This window comes from Chrysochloris asiatica, unplaced genomic scaffold (assembly GCF_000296735.1).
Source record: "Chrysochloris asiatica unplaced genomic scaffold, ChrAsi1.0 scaffold00156, whole genome shotgun sequence".
Lineage (NCBI taxonomy): Eukaryota > Metazoa > Chordata > Mammalia > Afrosoricida > Chrysochloridae > Chrysochloris > Chrysochloris asiatica.
The window spans coordinates 6,354,130-6,367,321 of record NW_006408674.1 but is presented as its reverse complement, the minus strand read 5'-3'; the positions used below and the strand labels follow the sequence as shown (position 1 = coordinate 6,367,321).

Here is a 13,192-nt window from a genome sequence, read left to right as displayed (position 1 = left end):
GTTCGAAACTACCAGCCGCTCCGCGGGAGAAAGATGAGGCTTTCTACTCCCGTAAAGATTTACACCCTTGGAAACCCTGTACAGCGTCGCTATGGGTCGGACCCGACTCGACGGCACTTAACAACAACAGGCTTCATTTTAAATGGCGGGTGGGCTCTTTTGTCAATGTTGATGCCTTTGTGCTTACCTTTCTCTGTCAACTGTGGTTTCTTGCATCAGGCTTCCCAAGGCCCCGGAATAGAGCAGAGGTTCCTGTTATGGGGTGCTATTGGGGCCATCTTGATCGGTCACTTGTCTGTTTCTTTCCTTTCTTACCTCCTTGGACCTGCAGATTATCAAGCACTGACATCCAACCATGGTTTGCTTCTTCTGGCTTCAAGCAGAGCTCAACTTCAGTCTCTTGTCTTGTGGAACACGTTTTGATCCTTTTCGGCCCAACAGGAATCAGACTACTGGTTGCCATTGCCTGTTTCCAGACAAGAAGCTCAGTAGTCCCATGACTTCAACTCGACTCACTGGATTATATTTCTGTTCTTTTTTCTCGTGCACAAAATTGTTTGTTCTCTTTTTGAGCATTGCTTGTTTTTCTAGGGTTTTATTTTATTTTATTATTCAGAGCAGAGGAGGTATGTTAAAGCTGAGTGTCTGTTGTCATCTTGACTAAAAGCTAAAACTTGAGCCTATTTATTGAGCCTTCAGTGTTGTAAAGAAACGAGACTGAAATTCCTGTCAGTAGAGTAAGGCGGGGGGACTGAAGTGTTTCTGGTGTATGTCTTCTCTTTTGACACACCCTCTAAATGTCCTCGCTGACACCAACTGCACATGTAAGTTCTTCCTCTGACCCTAACCACCAGGAGCTGGGTCAGAGCTCACAAATTTAAGGATGTAGTCTTCCACTCTGCCAAGTCTTCTCCTAACTTTAGACACCAGGATCCCCAACTTTTAATATTGTTGTTGCTGTTAAGTGCCATCAAATCAGTTCCGACTTATAACCACTCTGTATAAGGTTTCTGGGGAGCAGCTGGTGGGTTTCAACTGCCAATCTTATGGTTCACAATCCAGGGCTGATCCTATAGCTCCAAACTAGGAGTTCTACTTTTAATATGCTGGCTATAACTTCAGGGGTTCCCACTGTCTTCTAAGGACCGGCTTCAATGTTGGAGTTCCCTGATTGGAGATTCTCCCACCCCTCAGGTTCAATAATTAAGTAGAACACTCAACAAAACACTATCATTATAATGACTGTTTTATTATAGCAAAAAGGGTACAAATGAAAAGATCATTGGGTAAGGTCTGACAGGGTCTCTGTCTCGAGCTTCCATGTCCCAAGAGACACATCAACCTGCTGAGCATCAATTTCTTTGCCCAATCAGGAAGCTTTTGGGTTTCAGTGCAGAGAGTTTTATTTGAGGTTCATTGTAGAGACATGATTGAGTAAATCATCACCCACGGGGTTGAGCCCATTCTCCATCCCTTCCTGGAGGTGGTACTGATATCCTGTCTTCTAGTCTGGCCAGTCCACACCCAGGAGTGATAACCTGTCAGCCTAACCTGTCAGACATGAGCTAGAACACCTCTATGAATAGCCACACTCCACTCACTGGGGAAACGACATGGGTTTAGAGATCACCTTCCAGGAACCAGGGGCAAATGCCACATTCTTTGTATAAAGTTAGTTGCACACCCCACATGGCCTGCAGAGATCATACCTATATTTTTCATCTTTGTATCTTAAGTACCTACCAGGGTGCTTTGCACATAGTAGATGTCCAACAATATTAATTGAATGATGAATTATCAAGTGAGATCAGGTAATCTATACAGTCATGTACTATTACAACAATTTCTACATATAGAACTCAGGATATAGGTTATATTCTTTGAGAGGTGCAAACATTCTCACCATCATTCACTGAATTGTTCCACCAGCAATGACTTAGGGTCACTTCTCCCCTAAGCTTCTCATCTAACATTTGGAGTTGTTGTCAGTTCTATCTCACATAGATAACTCTTTGAAAGTGCACAATGCTCAAGGTAGACCTAACTTTATTAAGATGAACTTTTAGTTTCAAAGACGACTTCAGGGAGTAGTTTTAGTGTATTTGATGTTTAAAGATGATCTCAGGGCAATAGTTTTGGGATTCATCTAGCCTCAATGGCTCCAGCAAGTCTAGCTTCCATTGAGAACCTTTAATTCTACACTCTTCTCCTTTTCTATCAGGATTAATTCTTCTATAGAATTTTTGCTTTGGACCAATAAGCAATATATACATAAATGGAGAAAAGATTGAAGTTGTTGATAAGTGCCGCCTAGTCGTTTCTGACTCATAGCGACCCTGTATGAAGTTTCTGAGGAGCGGCTGGTGAGCATGAACAGCAGACCTTGTAGTTCAAACCGCCTTTGTGGTCTTGCATATTACCCATAATGCCCAATACTTTTAGACTTACCCTCATAACAGTGTACATGAAAAATGTGGACCATGTGGTAGCAGAAAACCACACTTGGATTTAAAACCATCCACAGCCCTTCACCATCAACTGATGCTATCCATTTTACTACTGATTTTTATATCCATAAATACTTAAAACTATAAACAAATTATATTGATGTGCTTTCCTACAAAGATTTCATAGATCTTCTTCCTGTCCATTGTCCTTGTCCTTGAATCCAACACACACTCATGCTAGTTTTGCTTTTCTAAAGGGTTTCTGACTGCGTCATATCCCAGGAAGAATCCTGAGGAACATCTCAAATCATATTCTTTCACTTGGCATTCAAGAGTCTGTGTGATCTGGTCCTTGCCTACCTTTCAGATTTGTTTCCTTCATTTCCCTTTGTTGTTGTTGTTGTTGTTAAGTGCTATAGAGTTGGTTCCTGCTCATTGTGATCCTGTATAGGGTTTCCGAGGAGCAGCTGGTGAGTTTGATTCACCAACCTTGCAATTCACACCAACCTTGCAGCCCTGCACTGTTCAGTCCAGTTAAACCAAATTCTTTGCTGTTTGTTGAATACATTTAACCTTATGCTAGCAGTTCTCAATCAGAAGCTGTTTTGTCTCCCAGGAGACATTTGGCAGTGACTGAAGACAATTTTGGGTGACACAACTGGACGTGGTGGTGGTTTTCTGGCCTCTAAAGGGTGGAGGCCAGAGATGCTGCTAAACATCTTATGATGCATAGGAAAGCCTCTCAACTCAACAAGATGTACATCAAAGATTAATGTACCAATGGTAATAGTACCAAGGTGGAGTAACGACACCCTATACCTCTAGGTCTTAGTTGTAAACGACTTCATCCTAGAACAGACAAGTCTGTGTTGAAACTAGAGCCAGAATGCCCCTTAGAAGCTAGGATGGTGAGACGTCATTTCGCATACTTCAGACATATTATCAGGAGGGACCAGTCCCTGGAGAAGAACATCATACTTGATAAAGTGGAGGGTCAGCGAAAAAGAGTAAGACACTCAAAAAGATGGACCGATACAGTGGAAGCAGCAGTGGGCACGAGCTTAAACACTTTCCAGTCCTGAGGATGGCCCAGGACTAGACAGTGTTACATTCTGTTGTGCACAGGGTTGCTCATGAGTCAGAACCAACGCAGCGACAGCACTTTGCAACAATCACTTCATTTTAGAAGGTTTTATTTTTTTAAAAAAACTAGCTCAAATGTCACATCGCTTGGAAACAGATCCTGGATGATCCCTCACTTCCACCCCCATGCTGTGAGCACTCAGAATCCCGGCTATGCACCTCTGATGTAACGGTCATTTAGCATGTTGATAGTAATTTCAGTATTTAGAGTAATTATAATATTCACTATTATTACTTTGTTGTTTTATTTTTCCTCTCGTATTTTGGTTGAATGTCTTAGTTAGAATTGTTCCTGGACTGCATGCTTCTGGGCAACAGGGGCCCTATTTTATTTTTCAGTGTTACTAGGAGTCCTGGTATGGCACTGTGGGTTAATGTGCCAGACTACAAAATCAGTTTGAACTGCAAGCACTATGCATTGAAACCAACTCAACGGCACTTAACAACAACAACAACAAAGTAGATCACCTACTATGTGCCTCGAGTTGGTTTTGATGCATAATGACTCTGTATAGGGTTTTAAAGGAGCGGCTGGTGGGTTTGAACCACCGACCTTGAAGTTAGCAATTTAGTAGTTACCCTACCACGACACACCAGAACTCTAAATATTAGGTGCATAATAAGTATCTGTTGAGTGAGTGACTTTTCCCTTATGCATAAATAGATTTCTTCCAATCATGATCTTTTCCTAATATAATTAGTGGAGGCAGAAAAATCCAACAAGTTAAATCTGATTTTTTGGTTTTGTTTTTAAATAACTTAGGTTAAAAAAAAAAAACAAACGTGAAAGAAATCATTGTATAATGCAATTGCTTGTTTTATTTCTGCAGCTCTTTAGTGAAAAAATAAGTGGCGTTGAAGGAACGAAACTAGATGATGAATTTCTCGACATGGAAAAGGTGAGAGAGAGCATTTTAATATGTAAGTCTTATTGCAAATTAACTTTCATCGTGAAGTGAGCTATACTGGGTACTGTAAAACATTAGAGTGGGAATCTAGGATGTTTAAATACCAGCATGAATATGGAATTCAAAAGGTTCTTTCAGGATTCCAAGCCAAACTAGGACCCTTAGTGTCATTCTGCATCCAGTCTTGACAGCTTCTTGGAGACCCAACGTGGCTAACTTGGATTCTGGCTCCCTCTAGTGGAAGCGAATGCTCAAAAGACGGACAATCAAGGAAAAGGCCGACATAATTGTGGTTATATGTCACTGAGAACCAAGATAAATTTCTGGGACAAGACCCTTCACATTTATAACGATTGACTCAGTGTGGAGGTATTCTGAACCTTTCCTCCATGTGTTTCAGGGGTGAACGACAATCACTTTTAATTTATCCTGGCTCTGCTGCTAGAACTAGCAGTATCAACTTGGACAAGTGATTTCATCTTTTCTGAATAGTAGCGTGAGGATAAGTGCCCTGCTTGCTTCACATGGATGTCATGAGAATTCTGCAAAAAATGAATGTATTGAAAACATTTGGAAAAATATGATGGGCTTGGTTCATAAATTATTTTAATGCACTCCAGAGAATGTTTCCTAATCAGCTGCATAGATTATTTTAGGTAGAAAATGAATTGGGAGAAAATGAATCATTCAAGACAAGACGCTAGAAAATAAGAGAACATTTGTTGTTGTTGTTTGTTGTTATGTACCAGCGAGTCAATTCCGACCCATAGGGACACTGTATAGGGTTTCAAAGGAGTGGCTGGTGACCTTGAACTGCTGACCTTGCAGTTCAAACTGACTTTGCAGCCCAGCGTATTAACCCACAGCGCCACAGCAGGACTCCTTAAATGTTGGTGGCTATGCACCATGGAGTTGGTTCCGACTCATAGCGACCCTGTGTAGGTTTTCCAAGGCTGTAAATCTTTGCAGGAGCAGAAGGCCTCATCTTTCTTTCGCAGAACAGCTGGTAGTTTTGAACTGCTGACCTTGAGATTAGCAGCCCGATTCGTAACCACTACGTTACCAGAGCTCCTTTCAAATGGTATGTTGGTATTGTTATGTACCATCAAGTCATCTTCAACCCATAGCGACCCGGTATAGGGTTTCCTAGCAGCAACTGGTGAGCTTGAACTGCTGACCTTACAGTTCAAATGGCTTTGCAGTCTGACGAATTAACCCACAGCGCCACACCAGGAGTCCTTCAAATGGTATGTTGTTGTTACATGCCATCGAGTCGGTACCACCTCATAGCAACTTTATGCACAGCAGAATGAAACACTGCTCGATCCTGGGCCAACCTCACAATTGTTGCCACGCTTGTGCCCATTGATGCTGACACTTTGCCAATCCATCTTGTTGGGGGTCTTCCTCTTTTTCTCTGACCCTCCACCTTAACAAACATGATATCCTTCTCCAGTGACTGGACCCTCCTGACAATATGTCTGAAGTATGAGAGATGAAGTTTTTGGCCATCCTGGCCTCCAGGGGGCGCTCTGGTTGCACTTCTTTCAAAACGGTTCTTTTGGCAGCCCATGGCACTTTCAATATTTTCTCTTCCAACACCGTAACTCAAAATGGTATAGAAGAGTCTAAAGTCTGTCCTCCTCTAACTTCTCTTTATCTTCATCTTTCTTCATAGCTTCTGCCTCTTAGCTTCTGGTGGCTTACCATGCCCAAGGAGGGTTCTATAGGTGAAACCCATCAAGTTATGTTTTAATTAGTATTGAATTGATTACACTTAAAAATTTCAAACCTTGGTTTTCCTCAGTTTTAAGATTAACTTAAGAATCTTATTTATAAATTTAGTAATTTCTGTATAAAAATGATAATAATCAAGAGGTAACATATGATCAAGAGCTAAATATGCTGAAGAAAGAAGTCCAAGGTACACTGAAGGTATTAAAGAATAAGACTCCTGGAATTGATAGAATACAAATGGAAATATTTCAACAAACTGATGAAGCACAGGAGGCACTCACTCATCTCTGCCAATAAATTTGCAAGACAGCTGACTGTCCAACTGATTGGAAGAGATCCATATTTGTGCCCATTCCAAAGAGAGGTGACCCAACGGAAGGTGGAAATCATTAGACAATATCATCAATATCTCATGCAAGTAAAATTTTTCTAAAGATAATTCAAAAACGACTGCAAACGTACATTGACAGAGAACAGGTTCAAGCTGGATTCAGACGAAGATGTGGAATGAGGGATATCATTGCTGATGTCACATGGCTCTTGACTGAAAGCAGAGAATATCAGAAAGATGTTTTGTTGTTGTTGTTAAGTACCATGGAGTCGGTTCTGACTCATAGTGACCCTGCACAGGGTTTCCGAGGCTATAAATCTTTACGGGAGCAGAACGCCTCATCTTTCTCTCGTGGAACCGCTGGTAGTTTTGAACTGCTGACCTTGAGGTCGGCAGCCTGACTCGTAACCACTGTGCTATGCTTACCTGTGCTTTATTGTCTACTGAAAGGCTATTGATTGTGTGGATCATGACAAGCTATGGACAACATCATGGAGCTGAGTATTCCAGAACACTTACTTGTGCTCATGTTGTTGTTGTTATGTGCCATCGAGTCGGTTCTGACTCATAGCGACCCTGAACAGGGTTTCTGATGCTATAAATCTTTACGGGAGCAGAAAGCCTCATCTTTCTCCCGCGGAGCAGCTGGTAGTTTCGAACTGCTGACCTTGCGGTTCACAGCCCAATTCGTAACCTCTACACTACCAGAGCTCCTTAGGAGTGTGTAAATAGACCATGAGGCAGTCGTTCAAACAAAACAAGGAACACGGAATGGTTTAAAATTAGGACAGGGGTGCATCAGGGCTATATTCTTTCCCCATACTTATTCAATCTGTATGCTGAGCAAATAATCCAAGAAGCTGGGTTATATGAAGGAAAACATGGCATCAGGATTAGAGGAAGACTCCTTAACAACCTGTGATATGCAGATGATACAACTTAGTTTGCTGAAAGCTAAGAGGAGTTAAAATGCTTACTGATGAAGATCAAAGACCACAGCCTTCAGTATGGGTTGCACCTCAATGTAAAGAAAACAAAGTCCTCATAACTGGACCAAGAAACAACATCCATATAGAGAGAAAAGATCGAAGTTGTCAAAAACTTCATTTTGCTTACATCAACCACCAACACTTATGGAAGCAGCAGTCAAGAAATCAAATGACATATACAACTGGGCAAATCTGCTTCACAAGACCTCTTCAAAGTGTTGAAGAGCAAAGATGTCATCTTGAAGACTAAGGTGTGCCTGACCCAAGCCATGGTATTTTCAATAACCTCATGTGCATGCAAAAGTTGGGCACTGAATAAGGAAGACCATAGAAGAACTGATGCTTTTGCATATGGTGTTGGAGAATATTAAAAGTACCATAGACTGCCAAAAGAACAAATCAATCTTTGTTGGAAAGAGTACAGCCAGAATGCTCCTTGGAAGCCAAAATGGGCAGTTTTTGTCTCTCATACTTCAGACATATTATCAGGAGGAACCAGTCCCTGGAGAAGAATATCATGTTTGGTAAAATGGAAGGCCACTGAAAAAGAGGACGACCCCTAACAAGATGGCTTGGCACCTTGGCAGCAGTAATGGGCTCAGGTGTAGCAATGGGCTCAGGTGTGTTTGGCACAAGACCGGGCAGCATTTCATCTGTTGTGTATAGGGTCACTATGAGTCGGTACTGACTCAATGACACCTAACAACAACAACAACAATTGTGGTAAAATATCTATAATGAAACACCCACGTTTTAGTGCACAATCCAGTAGTTCCATCCATCCTTCAGTACCACCATCACTGCTCGTCACTTCCAAATTCTCATCACCCTTACCAGAATCCGTGAACCCCTTATGAAGAAACTCCCCATTTTCCCATCCTACTAGCCCCTGGCATTCACCGATTAACTTTTTCCCCTATAAATTTGCTTACTCTATTGAGTGGGATCACACAATATTCATCCTTTAGTGACTGACTTAGCTCAATTAGCATAATGCTTTCATGGTTCATCCATGATGTAACATGTGTCAGAACCTCATTTCTCTTTATGGTTGAATAATAATATCATATACAGTTTGTTTATCCAGTCTATTAGTGGACATATTTGGACATGTCTTCATTGCTCTACTGACTTTTTAAGACTTCCTGGTGCCCTAAATTTAGCTAAGGGGACAATGAAAATTTCAGCCTCTAGGAAGGTGCGTGGTTGGTTGGAATGTCCTGACCTGACCTCGGTTCCCAGACAAAGAGACTCAGATCATATTTTCATTAAAATTACAAAAATGACATTTTTCTATATAAACTACTCCGAAGCATTCTCTTTTCCTTATCAGTGAATGCATCGTGGACATCATCCCAGAACATACAAAGCTGCCTTTCCCCGCCTCCCCTTTGTAACTAACGAGTATTCTTCCATTGGAATGTTTCAGTATTTATCTAATCAGTCTCCTACTGATTATAATTTAAGCTGTTTTCAGGTTTTGATTCTGTATAAAATGCTCTAATGACCATCTTTTTATATGATGGCAATTTGCTGGTGTGAGAATATAAGAGACATCACTAAGGATCGTGATTGGTTCCAAAGGTATGCCCATTAGTAGGTAGTTCCACCGCCGTCTCTAAAAGGTTTCATCATTTTACGCTTCTGTGCTATATGAAAGGGTCTGTTATTCCTTAATATTGGGCATAATCAATGTGTTAAATTTTTCATGTCAATCTGTCAAGTGGAAATTCTCTTTTTAATTTTCAGTTCTTTAGAATGTATTTTAACATGTTTATAGGCAAGTTGTGTTATTTGTCTTTTTTGGATTGTCAATCTTTGTTAATTTGTGGAGGTTCTCAGCATTATAGATGTGAATCATTTGTGTTCTATACATTTTTTATTTCCGTTTGTAACTTTGCTAAACTTTGTGTGTTGTGTCTTTCACAGTTACAGAGTCAGATTTATTGATCTTTTCCTTGATGCCATTTGAATATGTTATGCTTAGCAGCTCCTCTCAACCCTGGTATTTGATAGTTGTTGTTACGTATTTGAGAGAAGCTGTGGAGTCAGCTTCAACTCATGGTGATCCTGCATAGGGTTTCTGAGACTGTAAATCTTTTCAGGGGCAGAATGCCTCATCTTTCACCCACATAGAGGCTGGTGGGCTTGAACCTCCGACCATGTGGTTCGAAGTCCAGTGCTTGTAACTAAAGAGTATTCTTCCATTTGGATGTTTCACAATGTATCTAATCAGTCTCCTGCTGATTGTAATTTAGGCTGTTTTCAGTTTTTAAATCTAAATAATTTGCTCTAATGAGCACCTTCTTAATGCTAGTAGTATTGCTGATGTGAAACTATAAGAGAAATCACTTCATAATGGGCTCCATCTTATTTTACACAATAGTCTCCTCTATGGTTGAGGTGCTTCTGTAATGTGGTTTTAGGTCACATTTTTGTCCAGTTGTTGTTGTGAAATGCTGTCGAGTTGGTTCTGACCCGTAGCGACCCTGTATAGGGTTTTCGAGGAGCAGCTGGTGAGCTTGAACGCCAGACCTTGCAGTCTGGCATATTAACCCACAGCGCCATAGTGTGAATTATTAATCTAGCTATATATACTTTTAACACAAAAGAAAAACAACTGAAATTATATTAATCTTTGAATTAATTATTAATTCGGCAAGGACTTAAATCTTTTCAAAACTCAGTTCTCCTGCCTTGGGAATGATTTTTCATACAGGTATTGTGTGTTTCTTGTCAGATTTTTACTCCTTGCTGTTGCATAGATTTTATTGCTATTGTGAATAACATCTCCTTTTTCTTTACATTTTTTTTCAGACTATTGACAACATAAAATCAAGAGACTGATATTTGCACTTTTAACTTTATTGAAGCTTCCCGTTAATGCTCTGGTTATAACAAGTGGAAAGTTCAGAAATAATTTTGGAGTAGGAAAGAGTTCTTCTGAACCTGTCAGGGCAATCTTAGTGTTAACGTCTTCTGAATGCAGCACAAAGGAAAATGCTTACTTTATAATAGTTGCTGTCCTTAAGTGCTATCGAGTCTGTTCTGACTCATAGTGACCCTGTATAGGGTTTCTAAGGCTTTAAATATTCGAGGGAGCAGAAAGCTTCATCCTTCTTCCACGGAGTGGCTGGCGGGTTCGAACCACGGACCTTGTGGTTTGCAGTCCAGTGCTTATCATATGGAGCCACCAGCTCCCATTTTATAATAGTAATGGTGATAATTACCATCTCATTACTGATTTACTGAGGTTGTTTCAAAGATGGACCTGTATTGTGACACCCTTGGATAAGTACGTAATTTATGTTTACCCATCAAGCATGGAAATTTGACTCAGTAATGCCTCATCTTGGTTTTGGGTGACCTTCAAGTAGATAGATTAATCTAGCGAAGCATAATAACTTTCGCAAATTCTCAAAATATATACTAATTCTCAGTTTAATATACTTAAAGTGAATTTGCATTTTATGAAGAAAAAAAAACTACTGCCCAGCATCATATTAGATGATGAAGTCACAAAACTGACCGAAAATATTGCCTCTCCCTCAAACATTCATTTGTATTAAAACCATTATGATAGTTTTATAATCATTACATTAATGAAATCTACTGCTGTCTGTGTTTTCCTTTGTCATATGCTAACATTTTCTCTTGGTTTTTTTTTTTTTGTTTGTTTGTTTGCTTGAAGAAAATAGATATTACCAATAAAGCTGTTGCAGAAATTCTTTCAAAAGCGACAGAATATCTTCAGCCAAATCCAGGTAACGTTAGAAAATGTCTTGAAATATTCTGTTGTTCTTTGTGTCTGTCATGAACTCTAATCACTCATGTTAACTTCGTGGTACAGTGGCTAAATGCTCAACTGCTGACCATAAGGTTGGTGGTTCAAATCTACCCCTGGGTGGCAGTCTGCTTCTCTTAAGATTTACAGCCTCAGAAACTGTGTGGGGCTGGTCTACTCTGACTTACAGGGCTGCTCTGAGTCAGAATGGACTCACTAGCATTAGGTTTGGTTTTGTTGTTTTGACTTGGCACGTGATTGACAATCTAGAACAATGCTCTCTGTGTTCAGTTAATGAAATTCAGTTTTTAAAACAGAGTCGCCAGTGACCAAAGGTAGCCCTGATGCATCCTAGCACATGAAAAACAAAGCAGATACCCGGGGAACCCGGGGAACCAAGGCAACATTGAATGGAGTCTTGGTCCTAAAAACAAGGTATTGCTAAGCAAACGTACTTTTCTATGACATGCTTCAGAAACTCACTAAAACTTTCTGTAAACATTTCCTTAGCTTCTGCCTTGTATTTTGAAGGACTGGTAGCGTAGTGGTTACGAATCGGGCTGCGAACCTTAAGGTCAGCGGTTCGAAACTACCAGCTGCTCCGTGGGAGAAAGATGAGGCTTTCTACTCCCGTAAAGATTTACACCCTCGGAAACCCTGTACAGGGTCACTATGGGTCGGAACCGACTCGACGGCACTTAACAACAACATGTTGATTAGAAAGGGTTTTCCATTCATAGCCCAGATGCTGAAGAAATGAGGCCTGATGAATATGAAAATCAGCATAAATCCAGCATTACATCAGCTTCTCAACAAACCCAAAGCAAGCCCACTTCCCTTGACTTGGTTCCAATTTATCGGGACCCTATATGGCAGGGAGGAAAGGCTCTTTAGGGCATCTGAGAATGTAAATCTCTACAGGAGCAGTTGTTATTGTTAAGTGCCGTCAAATCAGTTCCGACTTATAGCAACCCTGTATAGGGAGTCCAGGGAGCGGTTGGTGGGTTTGAACCTCCAGACTTGCGGTTTGAAGTCCAAAATCTAACCCACAGTGCCACCAGGGCAATTCCTATGTCCCCAAACAGCATCACTGATGCTGGCTTCTAAGTGGTAATCAGGAAATCAAATGATAAATTGTATTGGGTGAATCTGCAAAGTACTTCTTTAAAGTTCTATAAAGCAAAGATGTCACTTTGAAGACTAAGGTGTGCCTGACCCAAGCCACAGTGATTTCTGTCCTCTCATATGCATGAAAAAACTGGATAATGAATAAAGACAACCAGAAAAGAACTGATGCCTTTGAACTATGGTGCTGGAGAAGAATATTAAATATACTATGGACTGCCAAAAGAATGAACACACTTGTCTGGGAACAAGTACAGCCAGAATGCTCCTTAGAAGCAAGACTGGCGAGACTTGGTCTCATTTACTGTGGACATGTCATTTGGAGGGACCAGTCCCTGGAGAAGGACATCCTGCTTGGTAAAGTAGAGGGTCAGCGAACATGAGTAAGATGCTTCAACAGTGTCAACTGTCATAGTGACCGCAACGATGGGCACAAGAGTAGCAATGCTTGTGAGGACAGTGCAGAACCAGGCAGTGTTTCCTTCTCTTTGACCTAGGGTCTCTAGGTAAAGGCAAACCCCATTCAATGGCACCTAACAGCAACAAATTATAGACACCCATAGAGGGCGCTCCAAGCCTTCAGTTCTGTGGCTTTCCCAAGCTGCCTTTACTTTTTTGAAATTCCTTGTTTACATATTAAAAAAAACAGTTGCCCTTGAGTAGACTCATGATGACCCTACCCTATTTGCCTTTAAACCCCTAAACCAAACCTGTTGCCATTAAGTCCG

At 40.8% G+C, this 13,192-nt stretch overlaps 1 protein-coding gene across 1 annotated transcript in view; it reads left to right on the top strand.

Annotated features, from left to right (window-relative positions):
• The first annotated feature begins 4,423 nt into the window (after nt 1-4,423).
• Nucleotides 4,424-13,192, top strand: part of SH3GL3 (SH3-domain GRB2-like 3) — a 73,213-nt gene continuing 64,444 nt past the window's right edge. Inside the window, exons 1-2 of the mRNA XM_006870948.1 lie at nt 4,424-4,489; nt 11,247-11,319. Of these exons, the coding sequence (XP_006871010.1) occupies nt 4,481-4,489; nt 11,247-11,319 (82 nt within the window). The 5' untranslated portion in view covers nt 4,424-4,480. The remainder of the gene's footprint in view (nt 4,490-11,246; nt 11,320-13,192) is intronic.